The sequence below is a fragment of the Ochlerotatus camptorhynchus genome, unplaced genomic scaffold (genome assembly GCF_037179485.1).
Source record: "Ochlerotatus camptorhynchus isolate MF236.1 unplaced genomic scaffold, CSIRO-AGI_Acam_v1.1 ptg000096l, whole genome shotgun sequence".
NCBI classification, from domain to species: Eukaryota; Metazoa; Arthropoda; class Insecta; order Diptera; family Culicidae; genus Ochlerotatus; species Ochlerotatus camptorhynchus.
Genome location: NW_027040586.1, coordinates 2,130,637 through 2,158,414, shown reverse-complemented (window position 1 = coordinate 2,158,414; position 27,778 = coordinate 2,130,637). Strand labels below are relative to the sequence as shown.

Here is a 27,778-nt window from a genome sequence, read left to right as displayed (position 1 = left end):
GCACTCTCCATTATGGTGAAAATGGACCGGCACTGGGTATCGATAAGTTCGTTGTCACGAACCCGGTCAGGTGCAATATACACCGCACATAGGTACAGTGTGCGATCGCTCAGTTCTACGGCCACCCAAACTTGTTCCACACAGTTCCACAAGACGTTTTCAATAGCTCTCGCCTTTAACCCGGAACGAACTGCCACGAGAACACCACCTCCAGTAGATTTCCGACTGTTTTTCGGATTTCTGTCACAGCGGAAAACCTCGTATTCGGATCCGAACACCTGGATGGAAAGCGTTCGAGAATCGAGCCAAGTCTCGACAAAAACGATGACATCGTAGCACCGGTCCTCCGATACAGCTAGGTGGTAGTCAAGAACACCAGAATTCATTCCGCCTACGTTTTGGTAGTAGAAAATGACGTCGTGTTTACTACGGTCGGTGGTCGCACGAGGTAAGGCGTTTTCCCTGGAAGTCATGGAAATATCAGGTGGCGAATGGACATGAACAATCTCAAGTGGATACTCGCCGTAGTGAGTAGGTTGGAAGACCCCCTCTCCACATCCAACCACAGGCCCGGAACGACTATGAAGATCGGAGGCAGCAGATGGCAGGACTGGGTCAGAGGGATTGGGGGCTTCCACAATGCTTTCTACAGCGCGTCCCGGGTTCCAATTAACAGGAGTAGAAGCATTTCCTCGATCGGTGACATCCAGAGTGCTGAAATTCAACTCGGCATCAGGCAGCGAATGTTCAGAATAATATTTGTACTTGCCTGACATAGCAAGTTGGAAGACCCCCGATCCACATCTAAGCTCAGAGCCGGGACGACATTGATGTACGCTGGCAGGAATCGGCACGACTGAGTTAGAGGAACCGAGGACTTCCCAAGTGCTTTCTACGGTGCGTCCCGGTTGAAAATACTCATCGTTCGTTCCTGCGATGCGTCTATTTGTCCGAAGTGCAGCAGCAACAGGATTCACTTCATCATGGTCCGGACAGCTAATGATAACCTGGGTGCGGGAAAACTCGTCACGCAACGAAAAGCTCGAATCAAAACAGTACTTGCCTGTGCAAGCATGGTGGAAGACTCCCTTTCCACCACCAACCACAGCACCGAGACGGTTGTGATAAACGGAGGCTGCGATATGCCGGACTGGGTTGGGGCGATTGGGAGCTTCCATGAGGCTTTCTACGGTGCGTCTCGGTTGAATTTCTGGAAGTGTAAGCTGTCACTCCATAGGGGCAGCATTCGTCAATTGGGTGATTTTCAAGCTTCGTGAATCTTCGAACTCACGGAACTGGATACTCTCAGGCCAAGAGTCGCAAGAAAGTGCCAGGTCACGCAGTTCTTTCTTGACGCCAATTTTGAACGATACGAAGTTCAGCGTTGTTGGATCTCTACCTTTGGGTACCAGTTTGGCCACCATTGGTGTTTCACTAGGGTCCAGTGCCAGACAGTCACGAACGAGTGACGCAATATCTTCGTTCGTGGTACTGGGGTGAAACGCCGATAAATATACCCACACCTTATCCGCATTTTGGTTAACTGTTTTAATCGACTCACTGGGTGGTTTCGTGCCGCTGAGAATCGGTTTATCGTTCGAGTTAATCGAAGTCCGACGACGCTTTGGGGGTTTACGAGTAGAGTTGAGACGATCCGATCTAGGCCAAGACAATGTCGATGTCGAAGCGGATGGTAGTTTCGAGTCTACTTTGGCCGCTAGGGCGGCCACTGCCGAATTCAATTTATCAATGTCCGCCTTCATCGAATCGACAGCTTCTGGTATTAAAGAGCTTTGCGCGCTGTCCCGGCTGACGATGTTGCGGAAATGACCGTTAGTGAAAAGCTCGGAACAGTGATCGCACATCCAGAACACGTTTTTCTCGTACAGTCCCAGCTGGTCAAGAAGCTCAAGTTCAACCTTGGCGCAAATGATGTGAAAAGTATCACCGCAGAATCCACGACAAAAAATGCGTTCCTTTTCGGAAACAGTCTTCTGGCACTTTTTACAAGCCATGGTCGAAAATTTCTGGCCGATGGTGTAAGTACTACAGCTTAATCCATCATTAGGACTAAACCCAGCCTCTTCTCGTGGTTCGATCTCGTTGTTGTAATCATCGTGTTCCAGGAAACATGTCCTCGAATCAGAATTATTGTGCTGAAATCGCAAAAGTAAACTTTGCACACGCACACATATGTAGGGATGGATATCAAACACCTTTTAAAACTGTGCGTTGGGCTGATCGTGTGCAGTTTAATGTTTTTACAGTTTCAAATTGTTAGAACTGCCTAGTAATTTGAAACAATATTGCTACTCAACATTGCGAATGGCCTAAGTAAAACTGTTCATGCATGGAAAACACGCCGTATCTTGACTGACACAACTACAAATAATCATCGAAAGTACATGCAGTTTGCTCAGGCACTTTTGAGCAAACTGCAATCACTCTCTCATACTCAAAATGTACCACGACCAAATTGGCACAACAAAGCCCTATACGCCATCTTATCAAAGCGCAGGGTATTTTGATCACAAGTCACAACAACGACTTTCTTTATTAAAGATATGTTAAGCCGATCGAAGTCTGATCACAAAACCCAGTCAAACTTTGTTTATTGAGAGGTCGAAACAGATCGCAACAGCTTGCTATCTCTTTTTTTGCGTTCATTCAACCGATCCAACCTACTTCGGGCAGTCCAGAGAGAAGAGTAGATAATTGAGTGGAATTTCAGAGGATCTCTATTGCAACACAGAGAGCACTGCAAACTTATGGAACTTTCGGTACGCTTTAGTTAACGGATATGGGCATAGGGATGGCTATTTGCAATCCTTGTTCGAATATATTTTGCCTTTTCAATCAATTAATAAACCGAGTGTAAATCTGAGTAACTTTTTGCCTCAATACATTTCGTTAATTTACTGAATTACACGATGCATGGTGTCAGCTAACGAATTAGATAAGATCATTTTAGAAATAAAAATGGTTAGAATGTCAGTGGATGTGAGATGTTAGTAAACCATACCGTGATGAATGAGTATTTTCAGTATAGCGACGCGTGATTCTCAAAATTTTGGTAAATTTGTGCAACTATAGTTTCTCTTCGATCACCTTGTACCTGTTTCGTTCCAACAGTTAAGTGTTTTTGTTTTTTTTTTTTATTAGTTTGAGTACGCTTAAAATGTAGTACAAAAGTTTGGTTTTCTGTGTGTTGCTTTTCATCTGTCTATTGGAAGATATTAGCTGTGTATGTAATACTTTCGTTGATAGTTGTAATTGTTTCGATCTTCTTCTGTCGTAGGTATGCTAAAGTTTGCTAATTAAGATGCCTAGCTCTACGAGAATGGAAAAAAAAAATTGTATAGAAAAAACATCTAAAAATGGAATCAAGCTTCCCGTTTGCCGACCCGTCTCAATATGTCTCGAGTGCGTGAGCATCCTATTCTGGTTCCGTTCGTTACCGTAATTCAGTTTTTTTTTATTTCATTTATAGTTTCTTTTTTTCAAACTTTTGGCAAACTTTGTAATTAGGTATTTGTATACATTTGGCATGATTTGTATTGTGTTTAGATTTAAGTCAGTTCATCGATTCGTATGAGAGTTGAGTATCGTACTATATTTTCACTATAGAATTCGGAATCATTTCGGTGTTCGATAGAATTGAAGGGGGGATGTTCTGTTTTCCTACTATCACGTTGAAAGCCTGATGAACGAAAAGTATATCACTAGTACTTTCAGTATATGTTAAATAGAAATGTATTAGTAGTAGCGATGTTAAGATGGATGTTAGCATTTGAGGACCGGTTGAGGAAATGTTAGATGTACTGGTGATATTTTGTAGGCTGATTTATTGAATGAGAAAGTACATAGGTTTGTTTTGAGGGTAGGTATATATTTTGAGTAGGATTTCAATTTGACACATCCTTTCGATTTTAGGCACTTTGAAATTTGATGAGAAACAGAATAACACAAGACAAATGAACTGTTATTGTTGTATATTGCATTTAGTTTATAAAATATATATCTAAATAAAAAAAAAGTTAAAGCAGTTAAGTAGAAACGTACAAAGGTGATTTATTTTCGAAGACGAAAACATTAAACAGAACAATAAGTTGTAAGCTCCTTACAAGGAATGTTTCGTTTTAAAAACAGTAATACAGATCGTTTGCTATAGCTACCACAAATTAGTCTAAGAAGACAGTTAAATTCTAACTAATAATAAGAAAACATTTTCAAATATCTAGCATGATAATAGTACGAATATCGATTTTGTTTCTAAACATTTAACAGTTCATAACAAGCTGTCGCACTAATGGAACTAAACTATGTTTTCACAGTAAATAATATACAGCTCAGATCTTTTTGGAGTTTCCATCAAAAGAGTATTCTTGTAGGTTAGTACATATTGTCATTTGAGACGACAAATAGTTTGCTTTAAACATTGCTTTCCTCAAATTCTAAGCGGGGCACGTTAAGCTTTTGAATTCGTTTTTAACACTGGTATTCAGTGCGATGAAAATACTTCCGTCAAATTATGTTTTAGTCCCTCGTAGCAAAGTTTCAAGCAAACTAACAAATAAAATCAAATTGAAATAATTTTCTTCTAGCCATATTATGAAGTACGTAAAGAAGTAGGTACGTATTAGATTCTTCTCCAAAGGAAGTGCATTACTCTTAAAATTAGGTCCTATCCAGTAAAAATGTAAAAAGTATACCTATAGATCGTTAAAAAATGCCTTCCTTCCAGTCCCGTTTGCAGTTAAAAGTAAGTTATTTGTTGTGTTTGTGATGCCGATTTGTGTCGTAAGTATGATAAGTAGGAAAATATTGATTCAGCTTTGTTCATCCGTTCCTCTCTTGACCACGAAACTTATCCGATATTAATAGAGTAGCCGATAGATAATCCAGATCTAGGTCATTCCTTAGCAGTAATAGTGGATCAATAATTATGTATCAACTTGAATTAATTACAAAGTCATCAATTCCTTTTATTTGTTGTCGAATTAATTGCATGTTCTCACAATTGTTCCTTGGCTAATATAATGTTAGTGATTGAACTTTTTATATCTTAATATGCAACAATAAGTTGTGTATTTAAGCTACTTTTGAACCGCCTTCCTATAATTAGCTCACAGTAGTTTTAAGTTCACGTTTCGTGTGACAATCAATCGCTTCTCAGTTGCTTGGAAAAGAAACATTTATCTATCTCTCGAATTCCTGGGGGGTGGGTGAAAAGGACACTAATTCCTTCGAATCTCACTCGTTTTTTGCGCATTCGCGTGTATTTGTCTGAAGTAAAATGTAAATGTCAATTTATAACCTACTTGATGTCCCTAGGCCTTGATCAACCGGCAGAGGCGTCCACGAACCCACTTGTAAGCCTTGCCACGGAAATCATTCATTTTGGGCGAGGATTGATTGTTGCTGCTGCTGCTGTTGTTACTGCTGCTATTGCCAACCGCTCCTCCGGCACCAGCCACCATCGGTACTGTGGATGTTACTGTAGTCGATTCAGGTCATGGGATACCACCCCCGATGGATGAATTGCCCCAGCGAGCATCGTCCGATTCGTGGGTCAGATAGCGCAGGCCAACCTGTGATTCCAGGATGCGGAGATCGTTCCACGTTTGCAAATCCTGCAGCCAACAGTGCAGAAGGGACTTGTCCACTGTGAACCGTTTCCGTTGCTTCACCTGCAGCAGGTTATTGATGAGATCGATTGCTGCAAATGGTGAATTTAATGACAATATCTATTCAGAAGTTTTTCTTATATCTTCATACCATCAGACGAAATCTCCTTCCAAGGATTTGGCGGATACATGAATGCTGCATTCTGGATCTGATCGTTGATGTCCTCGTCCTCGTTGAACGGGAAAGTGCCGCTCAGACTAACGTAGATGATTACCCCTACGCTCCACATGTCCAGCGAGCGATTGTATCCTTTGTTTCGCAGAACTTCAGGAGCTGTTTAATGCAACATAAATTGGTTAAAATCAATTTAGTAAAATAACACAGCAAAAAATTACCTAAGTAAGCAGGAGTGCCAACGACGGATCGCCGGAAGGACTTCTCTCCAATGATTCGCGCAAATCCAAAGTCACACAGCTTCACCTGTGGGAATTCGTTATCCGAGGAAAGAAGTACATTTTCCGGTTTCAAATCACAGTGTACAATATTTCGACTATGCAGGTATTTCAAAGCAACGAGTATCTGCGAACAAAAAAAAAACGGATTAAATTAACTAACTAATTTGATTGCACAAAAGCCGTGCCGTGAGCTTACTTGAGTGATTAGAAATTTGGTAACTCGTTCGCTCAGTCGTCCATTCTGATGCGAAAGGATCATCTCCAGCATGTCACCTTTCAGCTTTTCCATCACAACAAATATCCTCTCTGGGGTTTCGAACATTCGCTCCAGATTGACAACGCCCGCGTGCGATAGATTCTGCAGGATTGCCACCTCGTTTTTCAGCTGTGCTTCCTGTTTCGTGGGGAACCGCAGCTTGTCGATCACCTTGATCGCTACCGTCCGGTGCGTCTTCCGGTGGACGCCGCCGTACACTATACCGAACTGACCCGAGCCGAGCACTTCGTCCGGAAAGATTTGATAAAGTTGGCTCATGTCGGTGACCTTCTCCTCTGGTTCACCACCAGCCGATTCCGAACGGCCGATAGTGGTGACCGGCATCAGCGCTTGTTTGATGGCCGTTTCCCAACTTTTGGCAAGGTATGCTCCGATTCCACTGTCCGGCGGTGGAAGCGCTAGCATGGGATCTCCTGCAGAGTACGAGAGAAGTTGTTCAGTTTTTGAAAATCTTTAAATTTTTAATGATAGATCTTATTTTTTGGAACTGGTTGCTATTGTTTAAAACTTATGGTATAAAGAAAGTGGAAATCTTTCAGAGTAGAAAACAATTGATAATTTGACAAGGATATTTTGTCTTCAGCTTTATGAATAATAAAACACATTAGGAAGAATTCAAAGAAATCGCATACTTATGTTTTAACATTTTTGATTTTTCAATGTCTGAGACTGCTAAATGTTTCCAATTGAACTTAAAAAACTCTGTGTAAAATTCAATTGAATAATACTAATATATTATACATATTTAGAGGCTGCTGAAGGTACACCCGTCTTGTCTCTATACTAGGTACTCACCTTCCTTCAAACTATAGAGCGGGTCCTGCCCGACAAAGTAATCCACGTTGGCTGTTTTAATCTCAAAGCAGTGCAGAACTTCACTTTGAAGGTTCCTAGCCGCATCCACCGTCAAAATTTCATTCAGCGGAATCTCCCGGTAGTATTTGCTGCCCTGATCGGAAACGAACAGGGTAATCGCTTTCGAATCCAACCTCCAGTAGTGCCGTTTGATAGCTTTATCCTTGTTGGTGAAGTGCACCAACCAGCCTTCTTTGACGGCCCGCCCATCGCGCCTCTTGGTGTGCTTCACCGATTGAACGATCCTCATCAGTGGAATGTTCGCACTCGGGGACGACGACGAGTTGCTAGATTGCCGTGATTGCTCACATATCACCTCGAGTCGATCCGAAGATTCGTCCTCATGTAAGGAAGAAATCATCCCGTTAATTTTCACCGGAGGGCCACTGTCCATCAGGTTCACGTTTCGATTCTGACTGATCCTATTGTTGTTGTTCATTGTACTACTGCAGGGATTGTCGTCTAGGTCACTTTCATCGCCAGTATCTTCCTTGTAGGTCATCTCACGATCCCCAAGCAGATTGCGTTCGTCGTGTGGGTCTACCGGTTGAGTATTTTCACCGGTACAGTCCTTTGGCGCAAGGTCCACACATTTCTTGTGTGCATTATAGTGACAATCGCGACATTGCACTCCCTGTTTGAACAATCCGCGGAGGAGTTTCTTACAATACTGGCATACCGTGGGACGGGTATAGGTGTGAATGGAGAAACTATGAGGTATTTTGATGCTACCGACGGTACCACCTCGACTACCGAGTGATGGCGACCGGTTCTGACGAATATTGGTCGTTGCTTGGGAGTTTGGATTGAGCTAAAGGGAGAAGAATAGAATTTATTGCTTGCCCAAACCAGTCAGATTGCGGAGCGAGATTACGAACCACATGTAAAAAGAAAACCTAAAGTATCACATTAGTCGGATAAGATGCTTTTCTTAGACAGTTCTGATAAAGGACTTTCTGTAACGTAAAAAATAAGAAACAAAAAAATAGTAGTAAAAATATTTATTTCGAATGTGCATTTGTTACAATTGAATACATGAACATGAACACAAAAAAATACTTCCAAAGCAGTAAGTACCGAAATAAACATAGGTATAATCAAACTTAAAATACTGTCCGATTCTCGGTAAACTAAGGAATGTGTCTCAAACACAGCGTCATTTATCAGAATCTATCATTAAGAAATTTGCACCATCACCAAGCGAGATAACTCAGGTTTTCTCTTATAATTAATGTCGGTTATAGTTTGAATAAATTAGTCTAAGTCACTTTCCACTGGACGGAATACGGAATGATTCATTGTAGTTATAGCAGTCAAGTAGCGTGTTTAGGTAAGCACGTCAGTGACACACAAACAACTCATACTGAGAGTTCAGTTTTTGATCTCGTTCATAAGCTGCTGCATCTTTCTTACCAGCAGTGAACCGGATCCACTGGATGCCTGATCTTCGGAGGTGAGCGAGTTGTTGGAGCCTCCGGAGGCGCTTCTGGCGGGTGGGGCTTGTAGGCTGGAAGATGTGCGTCGATTGCCACCGCTACCGCTGCCGGCGTTCAGCGCTCCAATGTGCTCCACGCGGCTGCAGTTATTTGGCACTTTGATGACACAGCGCTTGTGATAGTTTAGGCCGCATCCTTCGCACTTGAGCCCCTGGCGGACCAACCCGAATAGCATCTCACCGCAAAAGTCGCAGAACGTGGGAGCCTTGTACGAGTGTACGGCAAGGGCGTGCGGCCGCACCAACGGGATGTCGTCCGAACCGGGGGCGTTGATTGCTGAAAGAAGAATTTCTGCATTTAATTAAAGAGTGAGCTCCATTTTCGGCTAAGATGCCGCCAGAGGACTTACGGTTGGCTGTCAGCACAATTTCCACCAGGGTTTCATCGACGATCTCTGAGGCGGAGTTGATCATTTGAAGTACATTGGACGAAGTATAGTCATGGCGGAATAGTAGTAACCGGTCTGATAGGCGGTTCAAACCATTTTCGGGTACCTGCAAAAAAAAGCAACATGCGTTTTACATTGGGGTTGTGATTATGACCTATTGGGTAAATGTTAGTGATACGAGTTCAAGAATGACAATAAATGGTATATATTCTCGTATACCATCACCTCGAATGTCCCTACACCGAATCCCAACGCTCCTGAATGCTGTTAATCCTGACTATCCTTAAATCTAAAGGGTGTCCACGATGAAATTGCCACACACAAAATTGATTCGCAAAATTCGAGTTTTCATCCGATTGCCATCAAATTTTCAGGGATTGAGAAATAACTATTAAACTTCATTTTACCATTTTACTCGTATTTTATTTACAGTCCATACGCAAATGCCCGCACCTTGGCCTTAACCCCGGTCATAAGATTCTGCACAACCTGTGAATCAACCGTTTTTTGCATGTAAACCCATACTTTCTTCAGTTCCTCGACTGTCTTCACTACCTTAGGTCGTTTAAGAAGGTGCTGCTTCATAATCGCCCAGTACTTCTCGATGGGGCGGAGCTCCGGAGTGTTGGGAGGGTTGAACATTTTCGGCACGAAATTGACCTTATTGTCCGCATACCACTTCAGCACGTCCTTGGAGTAGTGGTATGAGGCCAAATCCGGCCAGAAGATTGTTGGGACGTTGTGGGCCTTCAGGAGAGGAAGCAGCCGCTTCTGGAGGCACTCTTTTATGTACACCTGTCCGTTTATCGTGTCCTGGGTCACGAAAGGTGCACTCCGCTTCCCGCACGTGCAGATGGCTTGCCAAACCAGGAATTTCTTCGCAAATTTGGACATCTTCTGAGTGCGGACATGCTCCGGAACGCTGAACTTATCCTTGGCCGTGAAAAACAGGTTGCCGGGGATCTGTTTGAAGTCGGCCTTCACATATGTTTCGTCGTCCATGATGCAGCATTCAACTTTCGTCAGCATGTTGAGGTACAACTTCCTGGCACGGGTTTTGGCGGACTTGTTCTGCTTCTCGTCGCGATTAGGGGCCTTTTGTACCTTGAACGTTCGAAGCCCAGCCTTAGTTTTGGCCTTCTGGACAAAACTTCGGCTTAGGTGCAGCTTCTTAGCCACATCCCTAACGGAGGCGTTCGGATTTCGGTTGAAGGCCCCAACTACGCGGTTGTGATTTTTGGTGTTGTACGGAATACTTTTTCCTTCACTTCTGGGCTTCCGATCGGTGATCAACCGTTCCTCGAACCGCTTAATCACTCGCGACACCGTGGAATTCGCGATTCCCAACGTTTTAGCGATGGAACGATGCGAGAGATCCTTGTTCTCGTGATGAATGCGCAAGATTTTATCACGCACGAGCTGTTCTTTCGACTCCATTTCCGCGAGTTTTGATCACAGGACTTTAAAACTTGCAGGATGTAAATAATGCACTATGAACTAAATCCACCCAAATTTTCATTAAGTTCTACCCAACGGTTAAAAAGTTAGAGCAATTTCATCGTGGACACCCTTTAAATGCTCCAGAGCAAACAAACGGAAGTTCCGACTACGACAATTGTTGGAGATTCCGGACAATGAGACATTTCAAGATCCCGAAAATTAAGATTTTAGATTTCCGAAATTAAAACAGTTCGCGAACCAACCTGACATTTTTGCCCTAAAAAATCAACTTTCGAACCGAGGCCCGGCTGCGCCACTTGTCACAGCAAACCACTTGACAGTTCAATAGCATAATCATTTGCGGTTATAATGAGTTCTTAGGAAGGACCGCATTGGGCACACCCGGACATGTTCCGAATGCAATCAAATTCCATAACTTCACCGGAATTTAAATTACTAACAAGGGTCAGATCTACTCATAGATGGATAGATTCTGGTTTTTCAAGATCCTGTATGTGATTTTCTGTGCAATATTTTCTGCAATGATAAGAAATATTCAAATGCGGTAGGGGACTTTACGTATTCCCGTCAATCTAAGCAGCATCCAAAATTCTATATATATCGATGCTAGTCCCTCCAGAAAATTAAAATCAACTCTTTTTCAATAATATGCAAATTATTGTGTAAATTTGCCCCCTTCTTACAGCCCCTCATTAGCCGAAAATTTTCGTTCCAGGCCCTGCGGAGCAAACCTATTAATTTAACACGTTTTTTCATTGCGAGGAAATGTGTGAGTTCACGGTTTTCAAAGAAGTGTATTGACATAAAATAGTCTATCTTGTCGTGTCATTAGAGTGATGATGTACAGGGGTAAGAGGGGCATAGTGAGCATCCCGTTCCCCAGCTTGGACTTCCGGCCGTTCGGAACAAATTGGTTGGTGGTAGGAGCAATATCATAATGATATTGATTTGTTTTATGCAGCTGAAGAGCCAAACTGCGGGATGCTCACTATGCCCCTCCTCCCCCTACACGTATTAGAGTGATACCAAATTTAATTATTTACTATGTGCATAACAATAATCAAAAACAGCAACTCTGTACTCCTTAAAATTGACGATATTTGCTGCATTGTTTGTGGAAAGCCTTTTAAAATCAGTTTTTTCACCAAAAACTTTGCACACAATTATTTTAATGCTTTCCAATGTTCTACAAAGTTACACATTATATAAAAATACACATCTTTGCTCATGATTGTGTATCGCTATGACGCATATGAAAATGTATTAAAGATTTTTATGAAAATTTAAACACTTTTCAATAATTTTATCTTGAACTGAGGCAAGTTGTGGAAGATCAAACAACTTTCAGGGAAATTCCTGGTTTTCGGCTACAAAATGCATACACTTTTATTATTATCACAAATTATTATCATCACAAATCTTTATGTTGCAGAACTATGGCAGACAAGTGGCTGTCAAGTGTTAACTTAAATTCAGTGTATCTTTACCTGTGCTCAATTAAAAATCCATAAAATAGCAAACGTTGTAATTGAATAAATGGAATGTCAATTTGATTGTTTAATTGAAGCATATTTAACACATAATGGATTAAAGAGAAGGAGCTTATACAGGCAAAAATATGCTTTTTCAGCTAAAGAAATGCTTAAGGTCTCTATAAGCCACTATAGAAACACATTGCACTAATGTACCTCCACTATTGGTACGTTTACCCTATTCAGCCTTTAATCAGCACAATTTGTTTGTTGGGAGGCTCAGGTTGATCACGTCGCACTATACCAAGGGAGGCGACCATTTTGACAGTTTTGTTCCTTTAACTAAAATGGGTCTCGTTTTCAAGGAGAGACTTAGAAAATTTTCAGCCGTCAATTTTTGCTCCGTTTTTTCTAGACTTTTGTGAAGTTGTAATTAGTGTTCCTTCAACTATTTGCCACCCCAGAGTTCTTAAACCACTGATCATCTCGGAACCTAGCACCATTGGTTGTTCTTTGTGGCTCTTTGTGTTCCTTACAAGTGGGTCAGATTCTCCGATTAGCAGCCTGAATCCATTCAGCCACAATTGTGCTTTCATCATCTGACTAATCAACTGATTGGCCATACAGGATTTTTGGTTCGCTTGTCCGATACTAAGAATAGGAAAACCTATTTTCGAGCCCAGTCAACCAACCCTTGAGTATGGAGATCACTGTAACAGGACATCGTTCATGGATCAATGAGTCCGTTGCAATTTATTCTGGTGCTTATAATTGGCAGGATCCAATATTGGACAGTTTGATGTTTATAAAGTACTATCAGTTAAAACTGTGTTTTTGAGATTTGTCTATATATATTCTTTGGTGCTTCCTACATCGGTTGCAGGACAGTGTTACCGATTTATATTGGATAATCCAAAGCTATGTTGATCATTATAACATTAAATTTTGAATAACAACCCTAATAAACTTGGTTCAAAGGTTTGGAGGTGGGTCGAGACTTCATTCGTGTGATGTCTCGCCTCATGTCCAATCACTATTCACTAAGCGCTCACTTGTTCCGTGTTGGGCTGGGGGACAGTAATCTCTGTGAATGTGGACAAGGTTACCAGGACGCAGATCACATTATTTGGTCATGTGCTGAGCACCGTGGAGTCAGATCCGAGTTGTACGATTCCCTTCGGGCTCGAGGTAGACAACCTAATGTTCCAGTTCGGGATATTTTGGCTAGACGCGATCTGGAGTTTATGCAACTCATATATGTTTTCTTGAAGAATATTAACCATAGATTGTAAGTTTGATTAACCTTGTGTTTAGTTTGTGTTTTGTATGTGTGTGTGTATTTTTTTTTGTAGATTTGTTTCTGTAATAATTGTATAATTACAGAGTTGATATAACGTCGATAGGATTAAGTATTTGTTTTAGAAATAGTGAAATTTTTGAATCATAAATCATATTCCAAATCTCCTTTTCCCTCTCCCGATCCAAACAATTGTCATCCACTAACCTCGAGAAGACCGCGAGTAATCGGTTCCAATCCTTTAATTTTAGATTTAAGACATTTATAATGTATAAAGAAAATGATAACTTGGCTCTGTAAAGTTTATTCGAATGAGCCTGTACAAATAAAGTAATTAACAAAAAAAAAAAAAAACCCTAATAAACAAATACCATAAACGAACTGTATCTCGGATAGGTAAACCATCCCACATAGGGTTTGGATGATACCCCGAACACGTCGTTAAACTCTCTTTTATGGTTATTTTTATTAGGGAAATGATAAGACAATCTTATTCAAATGTCGTAATAATACCTCTGACCAAGGAAGAATGATTTATATAGTTTTCATAAAAGTTGACGATACAAATACTAATGAGGAAAGGAATTCCGCATTTCCTTTTCCCAAGTCCTTTTCCTCTCCTTCCCTTCCCTTCTTCTCTTTTCAGAAAGCGAGTAATGGCGCTATAACCATATGCCATATAGGGCTAGGACAAGAGTTAGTGCTCAGGTCCCAACCGCTAGAAGAAAATGGTAGCGAGCAAGGGCGCTACAACCTAGGCGAATACAGCATTCCCTCCGTATAGGTTACGTCCGCACACCGCTCTCTGTTGTCCTTCGACTGAGGTCGGCTGGATCGATTGAGGGATGGCAGTGGGTTGGCGGTGCCGTCCACGCTTGTACGGAGGGAGGACTGTACGCTCGAACACAAGGGGTAAATACCTGTGTTCCATCCCAGGAGATCGGACAATCAAGGAGTGTACATTAACTTTCTTAGCTCTGTCACTCCCAACGATTTATATAGCCTATTTTCAAATCCTGCATACGGAGCGGTTGGTACGGTATGTCCCCGCTCTTTGATTACCTGTGGATTAAATGTTAACCACTGTCTATACTTATTAAGTAGACATGGTAAACATTCACTTCCACAAAAATTAACTTAACGCTACACAGTAGGCCTGGCCGCTTTATTGTTTGTTTCACATCCTTGATGTGCAGCAGGCATTAATAATGACAAGAAAAATGATAGATGTATCATTTTCCAGGATTCTTTCAAGTACTGGCTGTGTATGTGTAGACTAGACTAGACTAGACTAGACTAGACTAGACTTTAACTAAAATGGGTCTCGTTTTCAATGTATTTCAATATTACACCAAATTCCTTAAATTTTCTTCCATGAGTTTTTCCATCTTCCTCCTCCCCGCGCTGCCTTTGCACAAAAAACTGAGCAATTCGCATCACCTTGTCTCCAAATTGTAGTGATTCCTCGTAGTTTCGACTAGCACGACTATCTGGCAGCAACTGATGGTGGAAGCGATTTGGCAGACCCTTTTGTGGACGAACTTTTCAGCTTCTTCATTCTTTTATTTAACGTCGGTCTCTATTCCGCAATCTAGTGCCAATCACCGACGGACAATGTCGGACAATCGAATATACAGGAAGGCAGCCTCCACATCTGCGTAGGATATCACACCCATAGGCCAGGACCAACGGCTTTACTTCCCTTCCGAAGGAGTACGTGACCAGAGATTTTTATGCCTCAGAAAAATCCCACCGACCTTGGCTGGGATTGAACACAGACCCACTGGGGTGAGAAAGTAGTCACGCTTACCACTACACCACCGGCGTCGGCAGAACATTTCAGCTGCTTTTCCTCTTTCTCTATTCTGGCGTTATCACCGAGCTCCGATTAGATCGGCTTTCTTGCCTAGAATGCGCTTCATATTTAAGGTATCGAGATATTCATGCTCGGGTAGGAACAAACGCTGCTCACGTACCACAACTATAGGAGCGTTTACCCTATTAGGAACTAAAAAGTACGGCGGTGCCCTAATTCCTTGATTTTTATTTTTGTACGTATGTGTAACCAGTAAACTGTGAAGGTGGTCTGACTCGGAAGAGGTTTTGGCAACGAATGACAAAGGCTATTTTATTATTATCATGGCTTACTACTATCTACAATACTTCAGTGATTAGGTCTCGGATTAGATACTATTCCCCCTTAATCGATAATTATTGAATTCCGAGGGTCTTCATTGCAAATTCTAGCTTCACTTTCGGTATCGCCTTAGTAAGAACATCAGCGATTTGCTTCTCTGTTCTGACGTGGTCTAGTATGATGATCTTTTGGTCTAACTTTTCCCGCACTAAATGATGCCGGATATCAATGTTTGCTTTGGGATGAATATCCGACTTCATTTTTCGTCAGTTGTACAGCACTTAGGTTGTCACAATGGATACGAACGGCTTCAGATGATACATGCAACGCCACCATAAAGCTTCTTGGGTTGCCGCCGAAACAGCCATATTCTCCGCCTCCGTAGTAGATAAAGCAACTGTAGCCTGCTTGTAGCTTCATCGATTTCGTCTTATTCAAGTATCGTAAGGTTCTTTTCGTTGCTTTCAAATGCGCCTTTCCAGGGTTCTGACAAAACTGACTGACCACGTTAACTGCAAAACTAATATCTGGCCTTATAGATTGCGCCAAGCTTCCCACAAGCTATCGGAATGGCACATTTTCCATCGGATTATGGTCCTTTTCGGTATTTGGACACATTTCTTTGGTTAACTTTTGGTATGGGTCAGCAGGTGTAGCCAGGCATGGAAAATCATTTGCATTCATTTGGTGCATTCATTTACATTCCTTTGCAACTAACTTTTTTTTTATCAACAGAATTCCGCAAAATAATGTGTGGAGTTTTTGTAGGTTTTATTATTAGCTACAACTTTTGGTAAGAACTCAAATCCATATATCTTATGCATATAATGCATGAAATGAATGTAAATGATTTTCCATGCCTGGGTGTAGCAACAACATTGCAATCAGCAACATTGAAACGCAGCAGACTATTGATATAACCCTCCTGATCTATCATCACTCATATACGATCTCTGGTCACCCGCATTCTAAGGATTTTGCTGGCTAAATCAAGCTTCTTCATTTTGAAATTCGTCATCAATTCATTCTTCAACATTGTCCACCCATTGCTGGTTTTTCGAAAATACCAACAAATCATCCACGTACACAGCAATAATCAGAACCATGCCACCTTTAATCTTAAAGTAAACGCATGTGTCGTAAGCGGATCGGTTCAACCCAATGCGTTTCAACTCAGCATTCAACTACTGGTTCCATACTCTACTGGCTTGCTAAAGACCATATAGTGTTTTCCTCAACCGGCAAACTTTTCTGGGTGGAGTAGGGTCGACAAATCCTTCCGACTGAATCATGTAAATGTCCTTCATGAATGCCGTCACTGCATCCGTTTGGTGAATCTTGAGGTTTATTTTTGCGACTTTTGAAATAAGGTAACGAATGGTAGCGTACTGAACAACAGGTGAAATTTTTTAATTGTTGTCGACGCCTTTGACCTGAGAGAAGTCCTTGATGACTAGGCGGGCTTTGTATCGCATCAACGATCCATCCGAATTTGTTAACCCACTTGCAACGTAATGGTTTCCTTCCGCTTGGCAATTCAGCTAATTCCCATGTTTGATTGTCCATCAGGGCCTCGTATTCCACCTTCATTGCTTCATTCCATCTTTCGCTGTCATATCCAGTAATAGCTTCATGGAACGTGTCTGACCCTAGCTTCAATGGAATGTTTCTGTTCGGGTTGGGAATTGCTTTCAGGAAGAGTATTACAGCTCATGATATAATCACGATACTTGCCTGAAGTAGTGTGCTTCCTCGCACTGCCCCTTACCAACGATTGTGGGTCCTCTTGTTGTGGAGGGAGCACGAAAGGTTGTAGCTCTTCATCAACCATCGAATCTGCATCAATGTAGACCGTTTCATCCAGGAGATTTTCGTTCGCAACTGCGTTTTCGGACTCTTCTTGGTTCATTCTGAATAACGTGTTCACTTCCTTTTGCATTGTCTCCTGATTCATTTCATATTCATCTACAAAAATGATGTCTCGCGGCTGATGAAAATCTGCTTGATCTTCTTGCTATATATCCTCTACACCTCGCCTCTGTTGCCAACAAAGATACACGCTCCAGATTTCTTGTCCAACTTTTTTCGTTTCTCCTTCGACACATGTGCCATCACTTCGGCTCCAAACATTCGAAAATGTGATACATCCGGCCGCTTTCAAGAAAACTTCTCACGGACAGTTCTGTTGTCGACGAACGATTGACCACGTGGAATGCGACTGCAGCTGCTTCCGCCCAAAAACTGTTAACAAGATCTGCATCGAATAGCATACTTTTCTCTCTTTCGACCAACGTACGATTTATCCTTTCAGCCAATCCGTTTTGCTCCGGGTTGCATGGAACAGACGTCTCAAGATGAATTCCTACTTTCCGCAAAAAGTTTCGAAAACTTCGGTTGACTACTCTTTGCCGTTGTCCGTAATTAATTCGCTTAAGCCTTGTAGTCTTGAAACGATTCGAGCATTTCCGTTTTTGATTTTAGAAAATATACAACTGCTTTTGGCTTGGGTCGTCGTTGAAGGTCAGGAACTAGAGACTGCCTCCCAAGCTTCTATACACGATATGCACTTCACCGGATCCTTCACTTCGAATTCCAATCTTGTTACCATTTCCTTCAATCGCTTCATCCCGCTGGCAGAGAGATGCCCCATAGCCCCATACGCCGATGCCACAGCTCGTGTGTGTCATGTTGGACCAAATTCATAACGGGCTTCTTCATTTCGGACAGCTTGTAGAGACCATCTACTTCATGACCAATCGGAACTCTGAACCCCTTCTGGCATACCTTGCTTACGGAAAGTAAATTAATCGCCAGGTGAGGCATGTACAGGACATTATTCCTCGTGAGGTTCCAGATCGCTTCATCGCAATCTGCTTCCAGCTTCACCTTTTGACACAACAGCTACCTCAGCATTGTTAGTCACGTTGATGTTGGTTTACACATCCGACACAAGTGAGTTGTTGCGCCAGAATCAAAGAGTCAACGGTAAATCGTTGAGCAGCAAACTACACATCCAGGCATCATCCACCTTGAAGCCAACCGCTGCCAGTTGTTCACATGTCAACATGATTTCCTTTACGTACTCTTGAGGGAACTTGCAAAAGACACAATTGTCTCTCTCCGCTCCTGCCAATCGGATGCAAGTTGTCCCATGCTTCTTTAGCGATTTTCGCATTCTGCATCAATCCATAAATGCTCCGATCAATGTTCAGATGATTGCCAGATTTTTTCTGATAATTTTTCGCTTACTTTCGGATCCCCTTCATTACGTTCCTTCACGTTACACCAGGTCCGTTCCTTGATGAGCACCATCTTGGTAGAAAACGCCCAGGGATTGTAATTTTTTGATCCACGAAGAACTTCTCGTGCTTGCAGCGACTAACACCCCGTACAGACCATGGCTTATATCATGTAATATAGGCTGTCTTGCAATGAGCACTCATACATCTAGTTTTCACTGGAAATCCTATGTATGAGTGCTCATTGTAAGACAGCCCATATCAAGACCAGCAATTGAAAAGGCCTCAACTCCATTTTGTAAACAAACCTTGTAAGGCCATTTTCACGCGAACCGAAGTCCGCCAAAGGAAACCAACATAATGAACAGGTAGACGAATTTCTCCCTCTACCCGATTGTGGTTTAGGTTTGCGAATGTAGGTTTCGAATTGTGAGAAAATGTTTGTTTACCAAATGGAGATGAGGCCATTTCAATTGTTGGTCTTGATATTACATGATATAAGTCATAGTCTGTGCGGGGTATACATTTGAAAATTTCGCTTCACAGTGCTCAAACGGCTCCAAATTGGGTTCTGATTAGCCTCCCAAAATTATTTGATTTCATTTAGCAAGAAACTGACTTGGCACTGCTTTAAATATGATTGCTGTTCCTGTAGGAAATTTTATAAGCTACAGCTTTGGAACACAGGAATGATTCAAGTTACTGATGTCTTATGGTTATGCTCAATAGACTATTCAGCTGGCAACATTGGTGCTACTGGCGCGTAGAATAGAGCATAACAATAATGCAGGGTGGCAAGTGAATTTCCATTTTGAAATTCCTGGTTTTTTCCTGGTTTTCCTGGTCAATGATTTATAAATTTCCTGGTTTTAAAAACCATGTATTTAAAAAAAAACAATTTTTAATAAAAAAAAAAAAAAAATAAAGTGAATCCTTGTACCATCACTCTTCGCGCAATGCGGAATTTCACAGACCAAAATAGGTATTAAGGTTCTTGTGAATGCCCGTGAAATCTTTATCTGATTGTTTGCTGTAAAGAAGCTAGTAGGGAGCCGCCATCTTTGCTTACAAGATTAATTACGATTGACACTGAAACATTTGTGATAACCCGTAAAATGAGCGATTTTAGGGGTGTATGACGAAGAAAAGCTGAGATACGACGGACTAGCGCGGAGCCCTATCTAATGTCTGAAATTTAGAGATCTATAAGCCCCTAAATATTGAGATTTCTGTTTTTGAAACTGCGATTTTTTAAACTTTATTATTGAGTTTTTAGCCAACGGGCTAGTTTATCTCAAGGTGAAATTGCGAAGTGTGATATGAATGAGGACTCTTTAAACAAACCTTTGCTTCTAACAATTTTACAGATTTCCAGTTTATTAAATTTTCCGCAAATTGTCAACGATTAAGGATCTTATTTAGCGGAATTTTGATTACAACATGATTTCAAAATCATATGATTAAAAGATTTTATAAACAACGCTGGTTTAAGTTATTAAAAAGTCCTTCGAACTTCGGGGAAGTCCCATTAAATTCAGGCAATACAAACTTCAATGAACCCTTCGGGAAAGACCTGAACGCTTCAGGGAAGTTCTACGAACTATAGGGAGTTTCTATGAACTTCAGCAGTCAGTCTTTTTAATAATAAGAGTTATGGAAATTCCCTGAAGTTTGGTGTGCTCCCATGAATTTTGTATAACTACCTGTAGTTCAATCGGCTTCTCGGAAGTTCTAGGAACTTTTTTGAGCTTGGAGAACTATGTTAAGTTAACAGGACTTCACAAGAGTATTGAAGACTTCTCTGAAGCTCGGAAAAAATCCATAAGTGTCATAGGATTATCCTTAAGTTTTAAGCAATGCCTAAATGTCGTAGAAGTTACATTAAATCTGTAGAAAGTTCTGTAAAATTCGTAGTTATTCCCCAAAGATTAAAGGACTTCCCTGAAGTTCATAAGACTTCTCTGGAATTTGTAGAACTTCTCTGAAACTTCGAATTTTATGGAACTTGCATGAAGTTCGAAGGCTTTATCTGAAGTTTTTAGAAATAGAATTTTTTAATTGAACATGTTGAACAGGTACTTCAAAGTAGTTACGCGTTGGCACTGCTTAAGTCTGCTATAAATTAAGCAAAAATCATACACGCAATTGATTCGAGAAAAAAAATTAAATTAAAAATAAATGCAAAATATATTTACTAAATTCTCAGGGTAAATTTTGTTCATCAATGTTTAGTTGTGTGAAAGATTTAGCTTGAACAAAATTGATAGTTTTGACCTGATTATAAAAAGAAACTTTGACATACATAAAATTTAAAACCTTTTTAAATTATACAAACAAGATTATTTTCCTGGTGGACTTATGAAATTCCTGGTTTTTTCCCGGTTTTTCCTGGTGAAAATAAATTCCCGACTTTTTCCCGGTTTTCCTGGTTTTCCTGGTTCACTTGCCACCCTGATAATGACTACTATGTCACACTGCAGAATACAGTGTTGTCCATAAAACAGTAGCTTGATCGTGCCATAAGATTATCAATCTCTAAAACAATTAATAACTATTTAATTTTTACGTTTGGCTGAAAAACGATCTTTCGCAAAGTTTTTGCTGAGAAAATTTCCCATAAGAATACCTATTTAACAGTACGATATGGAAAAAAGGCTAGAAGGCTATGAACAAAAAGTTTGGTTTTCCCATAGTAATTGCCATATAAACTTCAAATGATTTTTGACGAGTCAGTTTCTTACCAAATACGCTCAAATTTTGGGAGGCTAATCAGGACCTGATTTGGACTCGTTTGAGCACTATGGAGCGAAAATTTTAATTTTTGCATCAGTCTAGTAACCAGTTGTCAAATTTGTTATGCATTAGTAAAGATAACTCGATAAGCTAACGTTAGCGAAATTATTTGGAAATACATCAATATACCGTATGCGTGATAATGTTTGCACCATCGTACAAATAAGGTTCCCGTTTCACCTGTGCATACAATGCCTTGGTTTTCTTTGCATGCACGTAACCTATAGCTCATACCGTAGTAGGCTGTGTATAAAAGAAAATGATTTACATAGTTTGACAGTTGCACCATGACGAAGTGGCAGCGTATTTATTCGTCATTTGTCCCACGCGCAAATGTCGCAAAAAGACATTTAAATCGCCGTGGGAGTGTCCCGGAGGACCGTCAAAAGCGTTTTAGACCGAGAAAAGAAAGGACAACTATCCGCGAAGGTGGCCACAGGTCGTCCGAGGTCAACTCGGGTTCCGAGGGTTATCACTACTATCAAAAGGAAGATTCTGGTGAATCCAGTGCGTTCAATAAGGAAAATGGTAAAGGAACACGGGATCAGTGACTTTACGGCACGGAAGATCGTAAAGAAAGATTGCGGGGCGAAGTGGAGGGCACCGAAAAAAAAACTCACATGATTACCAAGCGCATCCGGGAGCTACGAGTCGAACGGTGCAAGAAAATCTTGAACTTCCTTAAGCGAAAAAATTCGGTAATCCTGTTCACCGACGAGAGCATGTTTACCGTCGATCCCGTTTCAAATTCCAGAACCGACCGGTATATTAGTTCTCTTCCGGTAAAAGACGTGGCCGACGAGCACAAGAACGTGTATCTGACCAAGCATCCTGTTAGCGTTATTGTGTTTGGATTGGTGGTTTCCGATGGCAAAAAATGGACCCGGTGTTCATTCCAGAAGGTGACAAGGTCAACACGGAGGTCTACATCGGGATTTTAAGTAAGTATGTTCTTCCGTGGATCAAAGAACAGTACGGTCCGAAGCCAAATGTTGTATTTCAACAAGATGGGGCTCCGTGCCACACCTCGAACCGCACTCAGAAGTGGTTGCAGGAACAGCTTCCGTTCTGGGCGAAGGATAAAGGGTGTCCACGATGAAATTGCCACACTATGAAATTGCTCTAACTTTTTAACCGTTGGGTAGAATTTAATGAAAATTTGGGTGGATTTAGTTCATAAAGCATTATTTACATCCTGCAAGTTTTAAAGTCCTGTGATCAAAACTCGCGGAAATGGAGTCGAAAGAACAGCTCGTGTGTGATAAAATCTTGCGCATTCATCACGAGAACAAGGATCTCTCGCATCGTTCCATCGCTAAAACGTTGGGAATCGCGAATTCCACGGTGTCGCGAGTGATTAAGCGGTTCGAGGAACGGTTGACCACCGATCGGAAGCCCAGAAGTGAAGGAAAAAGTATTCCGTACAACACCAAAAATCACAACCGCGTAGTTGGGGCCTTCAACCGAAATCCGAACGCCTCCGTTAGGGATGTGGCTAAGAAGCTGCACCTAAGCCGAAGTTTTGTCCAGAAGGCCAAAACTAAGGCTGGGCTTCGAACGTTCAAGGTACAAAAGGCCCCTAATCGCGACGAGAAGCAGAACAAGTCCGCCAAAACCCGTGCCAGGAAGTTGTACCTCAACATGCTGACGAAAGTTGAATGCTGCATCATGGACGACGAAACATATGTGAAGGCCGACTTCAAACAGATCCCGGCAACCTGTTTTTCACGGCCAAGGATAAGTTCAGCGTTCCGGAGCATGTCCGCACTCAGAAGATGTCCAAATTTGCGAAGAAATTCCTGGTTTGGCAAGCCATCTGCACGTGCGGGAAGCGGAGTGCACCTTTCGTGACCCAGGACACGATGAACGGACAGGTGTACATAAAAGAGTGCCTCCAGAAGCGGCTGCTTCCTCTCCTGAAGGCCCACAACGTCCCAACAATCTTCTGGCCGGATTTGGCCTCATGCCACTACTCCAAGGACGTGCTGAAGTGGTATGCGGACAATAAGGTCAATTTCGTGCCGAAAATGTTCAACCCTCCCAACACTCCGGAGCTCCGCCCCATCGAGAAGTACTGGGCGATTATGAAGCAGCACCTTCTTAAACGACCTAAGGTAGTGAAGACAGTCGAGGAACTGAAGACAGTATGGGTTTACATGCAAAAAACGGTTGATTCACAGGTTGTGCAGAATCTTATGGCCGGGGTTAAGGCCAAGGTGCGGGCATTTGCGTATGGACTGTAAATAAAATACGAGTAAAATGGTAAAATGAAGTTTAATAGTTATTTCTCAATCCCTGAAAATTTGATGGCAATCGGATGAAAACTCGAATTTTGCGAATCAATTTTGTGTGTGGCAATTTCATCGTGGACACCCTTTATGTGGCCACCAACCAGCCCCGATCTTAATCCGCTGGATTACTCAATATGGCGCGCCATAAAGGCCAAGGCCTGTTCTAAACGCCACCCGCGTACTGCAAGCCTCAGACAAACATTGACCCGTACCTGGAGAGAAATGGATCCAGACTACATTATTAGAACCTGCCATGCATCCCGGAAGCGTGTGGAGGCCGTAATTGCAGCAAGTGGAAACTCGATCGATGATTAACATAGTTTAAGACTCTGAGAAACATCCCCCCTTTGAATAAATAAAAAAAAATTTGAAAACGAAATTTTTGAGGATTTTTGACGTAGGACTACGTCTTTAATTTCTATATGGGGGTACACTTTGTGAAAACCTAAAGTGGAACATGTAACAAATTAAGAAAGATTTTGAACGTTAATAACTCAGCTACCCCTGGTCCAATTTCAATAATTTTATCACCAATCGATCAGAAATATGGCTACGCATCGATAACAATCCGAATGTTGATTGTCCAAAAGCGTCGAATTAACTAACAAATCCACCAATTACCTACATGCATATGCTGCTTCCCCAGTACAGTCGTCAGAGAGTAGTAAGTAGACGAAACAAGTCGAAGTGGCATTCGCTTCCGATCCTCGGGCGCGTGCGAATAGGGAGGATGGAATTGCGGAATGTTTTGCACACTTATTGCCATATTCAGAACCAAACGCAAATTCTTCGAGATAACCACCATCCGTCGTCTGGCTCGCCGAGGTGGTGTCTGAAGTATCTCCGGTCTGATTTACGAGGTGTGCTGAAGGTGTTCCTGAAAAATGAGATCCGTGATGCTGTCACTTACACTAAACACGCCAAGCGTAAGCGGCCATGGATGTCATCTACGTTTTGAAGGTGACAGAGACGCACTCTGTTTGGTTTCGGAGGTTAAATCATCACCAACTTTGGCAACAAAACGGCTCTTTTCAGGGCCACCAAGCTTATTACAGTAAAGAGTAGGAATAGAATTCATCTGCCTATTTGTCCATATTCAGAACCAACGATCACACAAAATGCTCATGTAATCAAACTGGAAGCAGGGAGATAGTTGAGATAATAGATAATTGATCAATTAAAAGAACTAAATGCTCTTCACATTTATTCCGTCCACTAGCGGTCCTACGTCAAGCTTCCGTTCGTGCCCCTAGGCACAGACCCTTCTACTTTTTTGTTTTTTAATATTGACATTGCTCAATGGTGCAAACATTATCACGCATACGGTACATCACAAAATATTCAAGTTTGTCATACCTACAGTATTAGGTACTGCGCGGAATCTGGTTAGGTCACGGTACTGCCAAGATAGTAAAATATCTATTTATCGGTATACGTTAAGTTTTTCTTCATTTATGCCAAACGGCCATTATGCCGAATAGCATTATGTCAAATAGGGTAGAGCCCATAATGCAGAGTTATTAATAAATGACGCGATTTAGTTCGACCACTGTGCAGAGAACTCACATCAGTTTTAAGGTTATTGCAAATCATCTAAAAACATGAAGACAACATCCTAGGTTTCGACAACATCCTGAATCTGGAAGTTGAGTTCCAAATTCTACAACCATCTGGCAATTATTTTTAATCTGTGCCTCAGACTTGGCTACTTCCCCTCGTGTTGGAAGTCAGCTAAAGTCATACCCATCCGGAAACCTGGGAAGGATCCGTCCTCTCCTTCAAGTTATCGACCAATGGGCCTTCTCTCAGGGTTATCAAAACTGTTCGAAAGAGCAGTCTATCACCGACTCCTGACATCTGCCGAAAAAAACAACTTGTTACTCGAGGAACAGTTTGGTTTTCGGAAAGGTCGTTCGACCGTCCACCAGTTGACTCGCGTAACAAACATTCTCAGACGGAACAAGTCTGTTTCTAAAACATCTGCCATGGCGTTGAAAAGGCGTTCGACAATGTCTGGCATGCTGGCCTGGTGTTCAAATTGTAGCAGTACGGTCACCAATCTTCCTAGTGAAGATAATAAACAACTATCTATCGGACAGGACGTTCTGAGCCTCTCTGAATAGCATTACATCGGATGCTTTCAACATCGGTGCCGGGGTTCCACAAGGAAGCATCCTTGGCCCCATTCTATTCAACCTGTTCACCTCCAATATGCCGGCTCTCTCTGATGGTGGATCGTTGTCTCTGTTCGCAGATGACACATCCATCGTCTACAAGGGTAGGGTCATCGGAGCTCTGACTGCCAAACTTTAGAGAGGCCTGGACGTCCTTTCTGAATATTTCAACAGCTGGAAGATCCGTATCAACGCAGCAAAGACCCAGGTCATCATCTTTCCAGCCTCTTAATCTCCCAGACTTGTTCCGTCGGAGAATAATAAGATCTGCCTGAACGGCACAGTGGTGAAATGGTCGAAAGAGGTAGTCTACCTTGGTTTAACACTAGACAGCAAGTTGCTTTTCAGGGAGCACGTTGACAAAACCAAAACCAAGTGCAACATCTTGATAAGATCATTGTATCCACTCGTCAACAGGAGGTCTAACCTGTCGCAACAGTTCTAAAGCTATTGCGCGTTAAAACAAATTGGTAATAGAGGCAGAATCAATCCGAAATTCACCTTGTGAATCAGTCTTAATGGTAATCTTTTAAATAATATGTGTTGTTGTAGTTATATTCAAAGACGGCATCAATAATATGTTACATTTTGAGCGCACTTACCTTAGTATTGATAAAATCACAGGCTAGATCCTTGAGCGTTTTCAGCGTTAGCGCCTGGCTGGACACGGTAACGATGTCCCGCAGGTTACCGAACTGGAAGATGAAGGTAATTTCTGGCCCGGCCATTGTGCAAATATTGTTGGTTCCTTTTACTGTTTTGTGCTATGGGGATTATCTCACTAATACTAGCTATCCGTTTCTGTATATGGTTTTCCAATTCTCAAGTGCAGCGGTTTGTTTTTGTTTGATTGCGTTGTGTTTTTCTACACGGGAGATGTCTGCATTGGTCCTTCCATTCGGTTGCTCTTAGGTGAGAGATTCAGGCTTTGTTTTTGTGGCGGGAGATTGCGAATCCTGAAATTGAGAGGAAACAAGAAGAAACGCTATATGTTATAAATCATGCATCGACGCGTGGTGTTGTGCTGTTTGAAATGTGAATCATGTGTAAACGGTTTTCGCCATTCAATTCATGGCGGTGGGATGATAAGCAAGGTGCTAGCGTAGAATGAACATTTTGACTCGGACTTTGACCGGTCATATGCAGTAATTGACCATAAACATTGGCGGTGTTATCGCGGCCCGGAGTCCAACGCACCTTTTGACTTATTCTCGCGTGATCGCAATTCTTTCAATGTATTAAGCCAATGTTGACTTGACTTGTATGAATCAGTGAGTAGTTATTTTGGTCAGATTTTTTAACAGACTTGACTTCAACAAATTCTTGGAAAATCATCTAGCTAAACACCTGTGTATGTAGCTTTAAATTTGCTGAGTGATAATAGAATAGATCAATATTTTCAATTCCGTCAGTACCATTTCAAGCAAAGTACCTACTTTCCAAACGAAGCAATTTATACACTCGGTCTTATATCTGAGCAACGAGAGCTGATCTTCTTTGACCTTTCTCTGCCTGTATAGAATGCTGCTCATTTCCGTAGAAAACCCTTCTCCGACGAAGCGTGGCGTGCTAAATACTAATTTCGTTGATGAAGCGTCGAGATTGAACTCGGTGGCAAAAGTGTGTGATAATGGAAAGGCAGCAGCTAAGATGTAGATATATGTATAGAGTGAGTCGACCATTTGGAGAGCACCAATAAATATGCTAGAGTTGCACAGTTTTTAATTTACCGGCAAGTGCAGAGTATGAGATCTGATGGGAATAATTAGCTGCTGCTGTTGCAGTTTTTAGTACTCAGCCAGCAGTAGTTTACGA

The 27,778-nt window shown here is 41.8% G+C and overlaps 2 protein-coding genes across 3 annotated transcripts in view; both read right to left on the bottom strand.

Moving 5' to 3' along the window:
- Positions 1 to 1,226: 1,226 nt before the first annotated feature.
- Positions 1,227 to 2,015, bottom strand: LOC135698869 (uncharacterized). Its single transcript, XM_065219014.1, has one exon. It carries the CDS (start codon positions 2,013 to 2,015, stop codon positions 1,227 to 1,229), a length of 789 nt encoding a protein of 262 aa, XP_065075086.1.
- Positions 2,016 to 2,817: 802 nt separating this feature from the next.
- PKD (serine/threonine-protein kinase D3) overlaps positions 2,818 to 27,778 on the bottom strand; it is a 38,288-nt gene continuing 13,327 nt past the window's right edge. The window contains exons 2-9 of one of the 2 annotated variants that reach the window (XM_065218978.1): positions 26,566 to 26,919; positions 9,061 to 9,205; positions 8,629 to 9,002; positions 7,156 to 8,026; positions 6,280 to 6,773; positions 6,024 to 6,207; positions 5,779 to 5,961; positions 2,818 to 5,719 (exon numbers count right to left, since the gene is read on the bottom strand). In XM_065218978.1, the coding sequence (XP_065075050.1) occupies positions 5,514 to 5,719; positions 5,779 to 5,961; positions 6,024 to 6,207; positions 6,280 to 6,773; positions 7,156 to 8,026; positions 8,629 to 9,002; positions 9,061 to 9,205; positions 26,566 to 26,691 (2,583 nt within the window). In that variant the 5' untranslated portion in view covers positions 26,692 to 26,919 and the 3' untranslated portion in view covers positions 2,818 to 5,513. The remainder of the gene's footprint in view (positions 5,720 to 5,778; positions 5,962 to 6,023; positions 6,208 to 6,279; positions 6,774 to 7,155; positions 8,027 to 8,628; positions 9,003 to 9,060; positions 9,206 to 26,565; positions 26,920 to 27,778) is intronic. The other variant, XM_065218979.1, reaches the window with a different exon arrangement.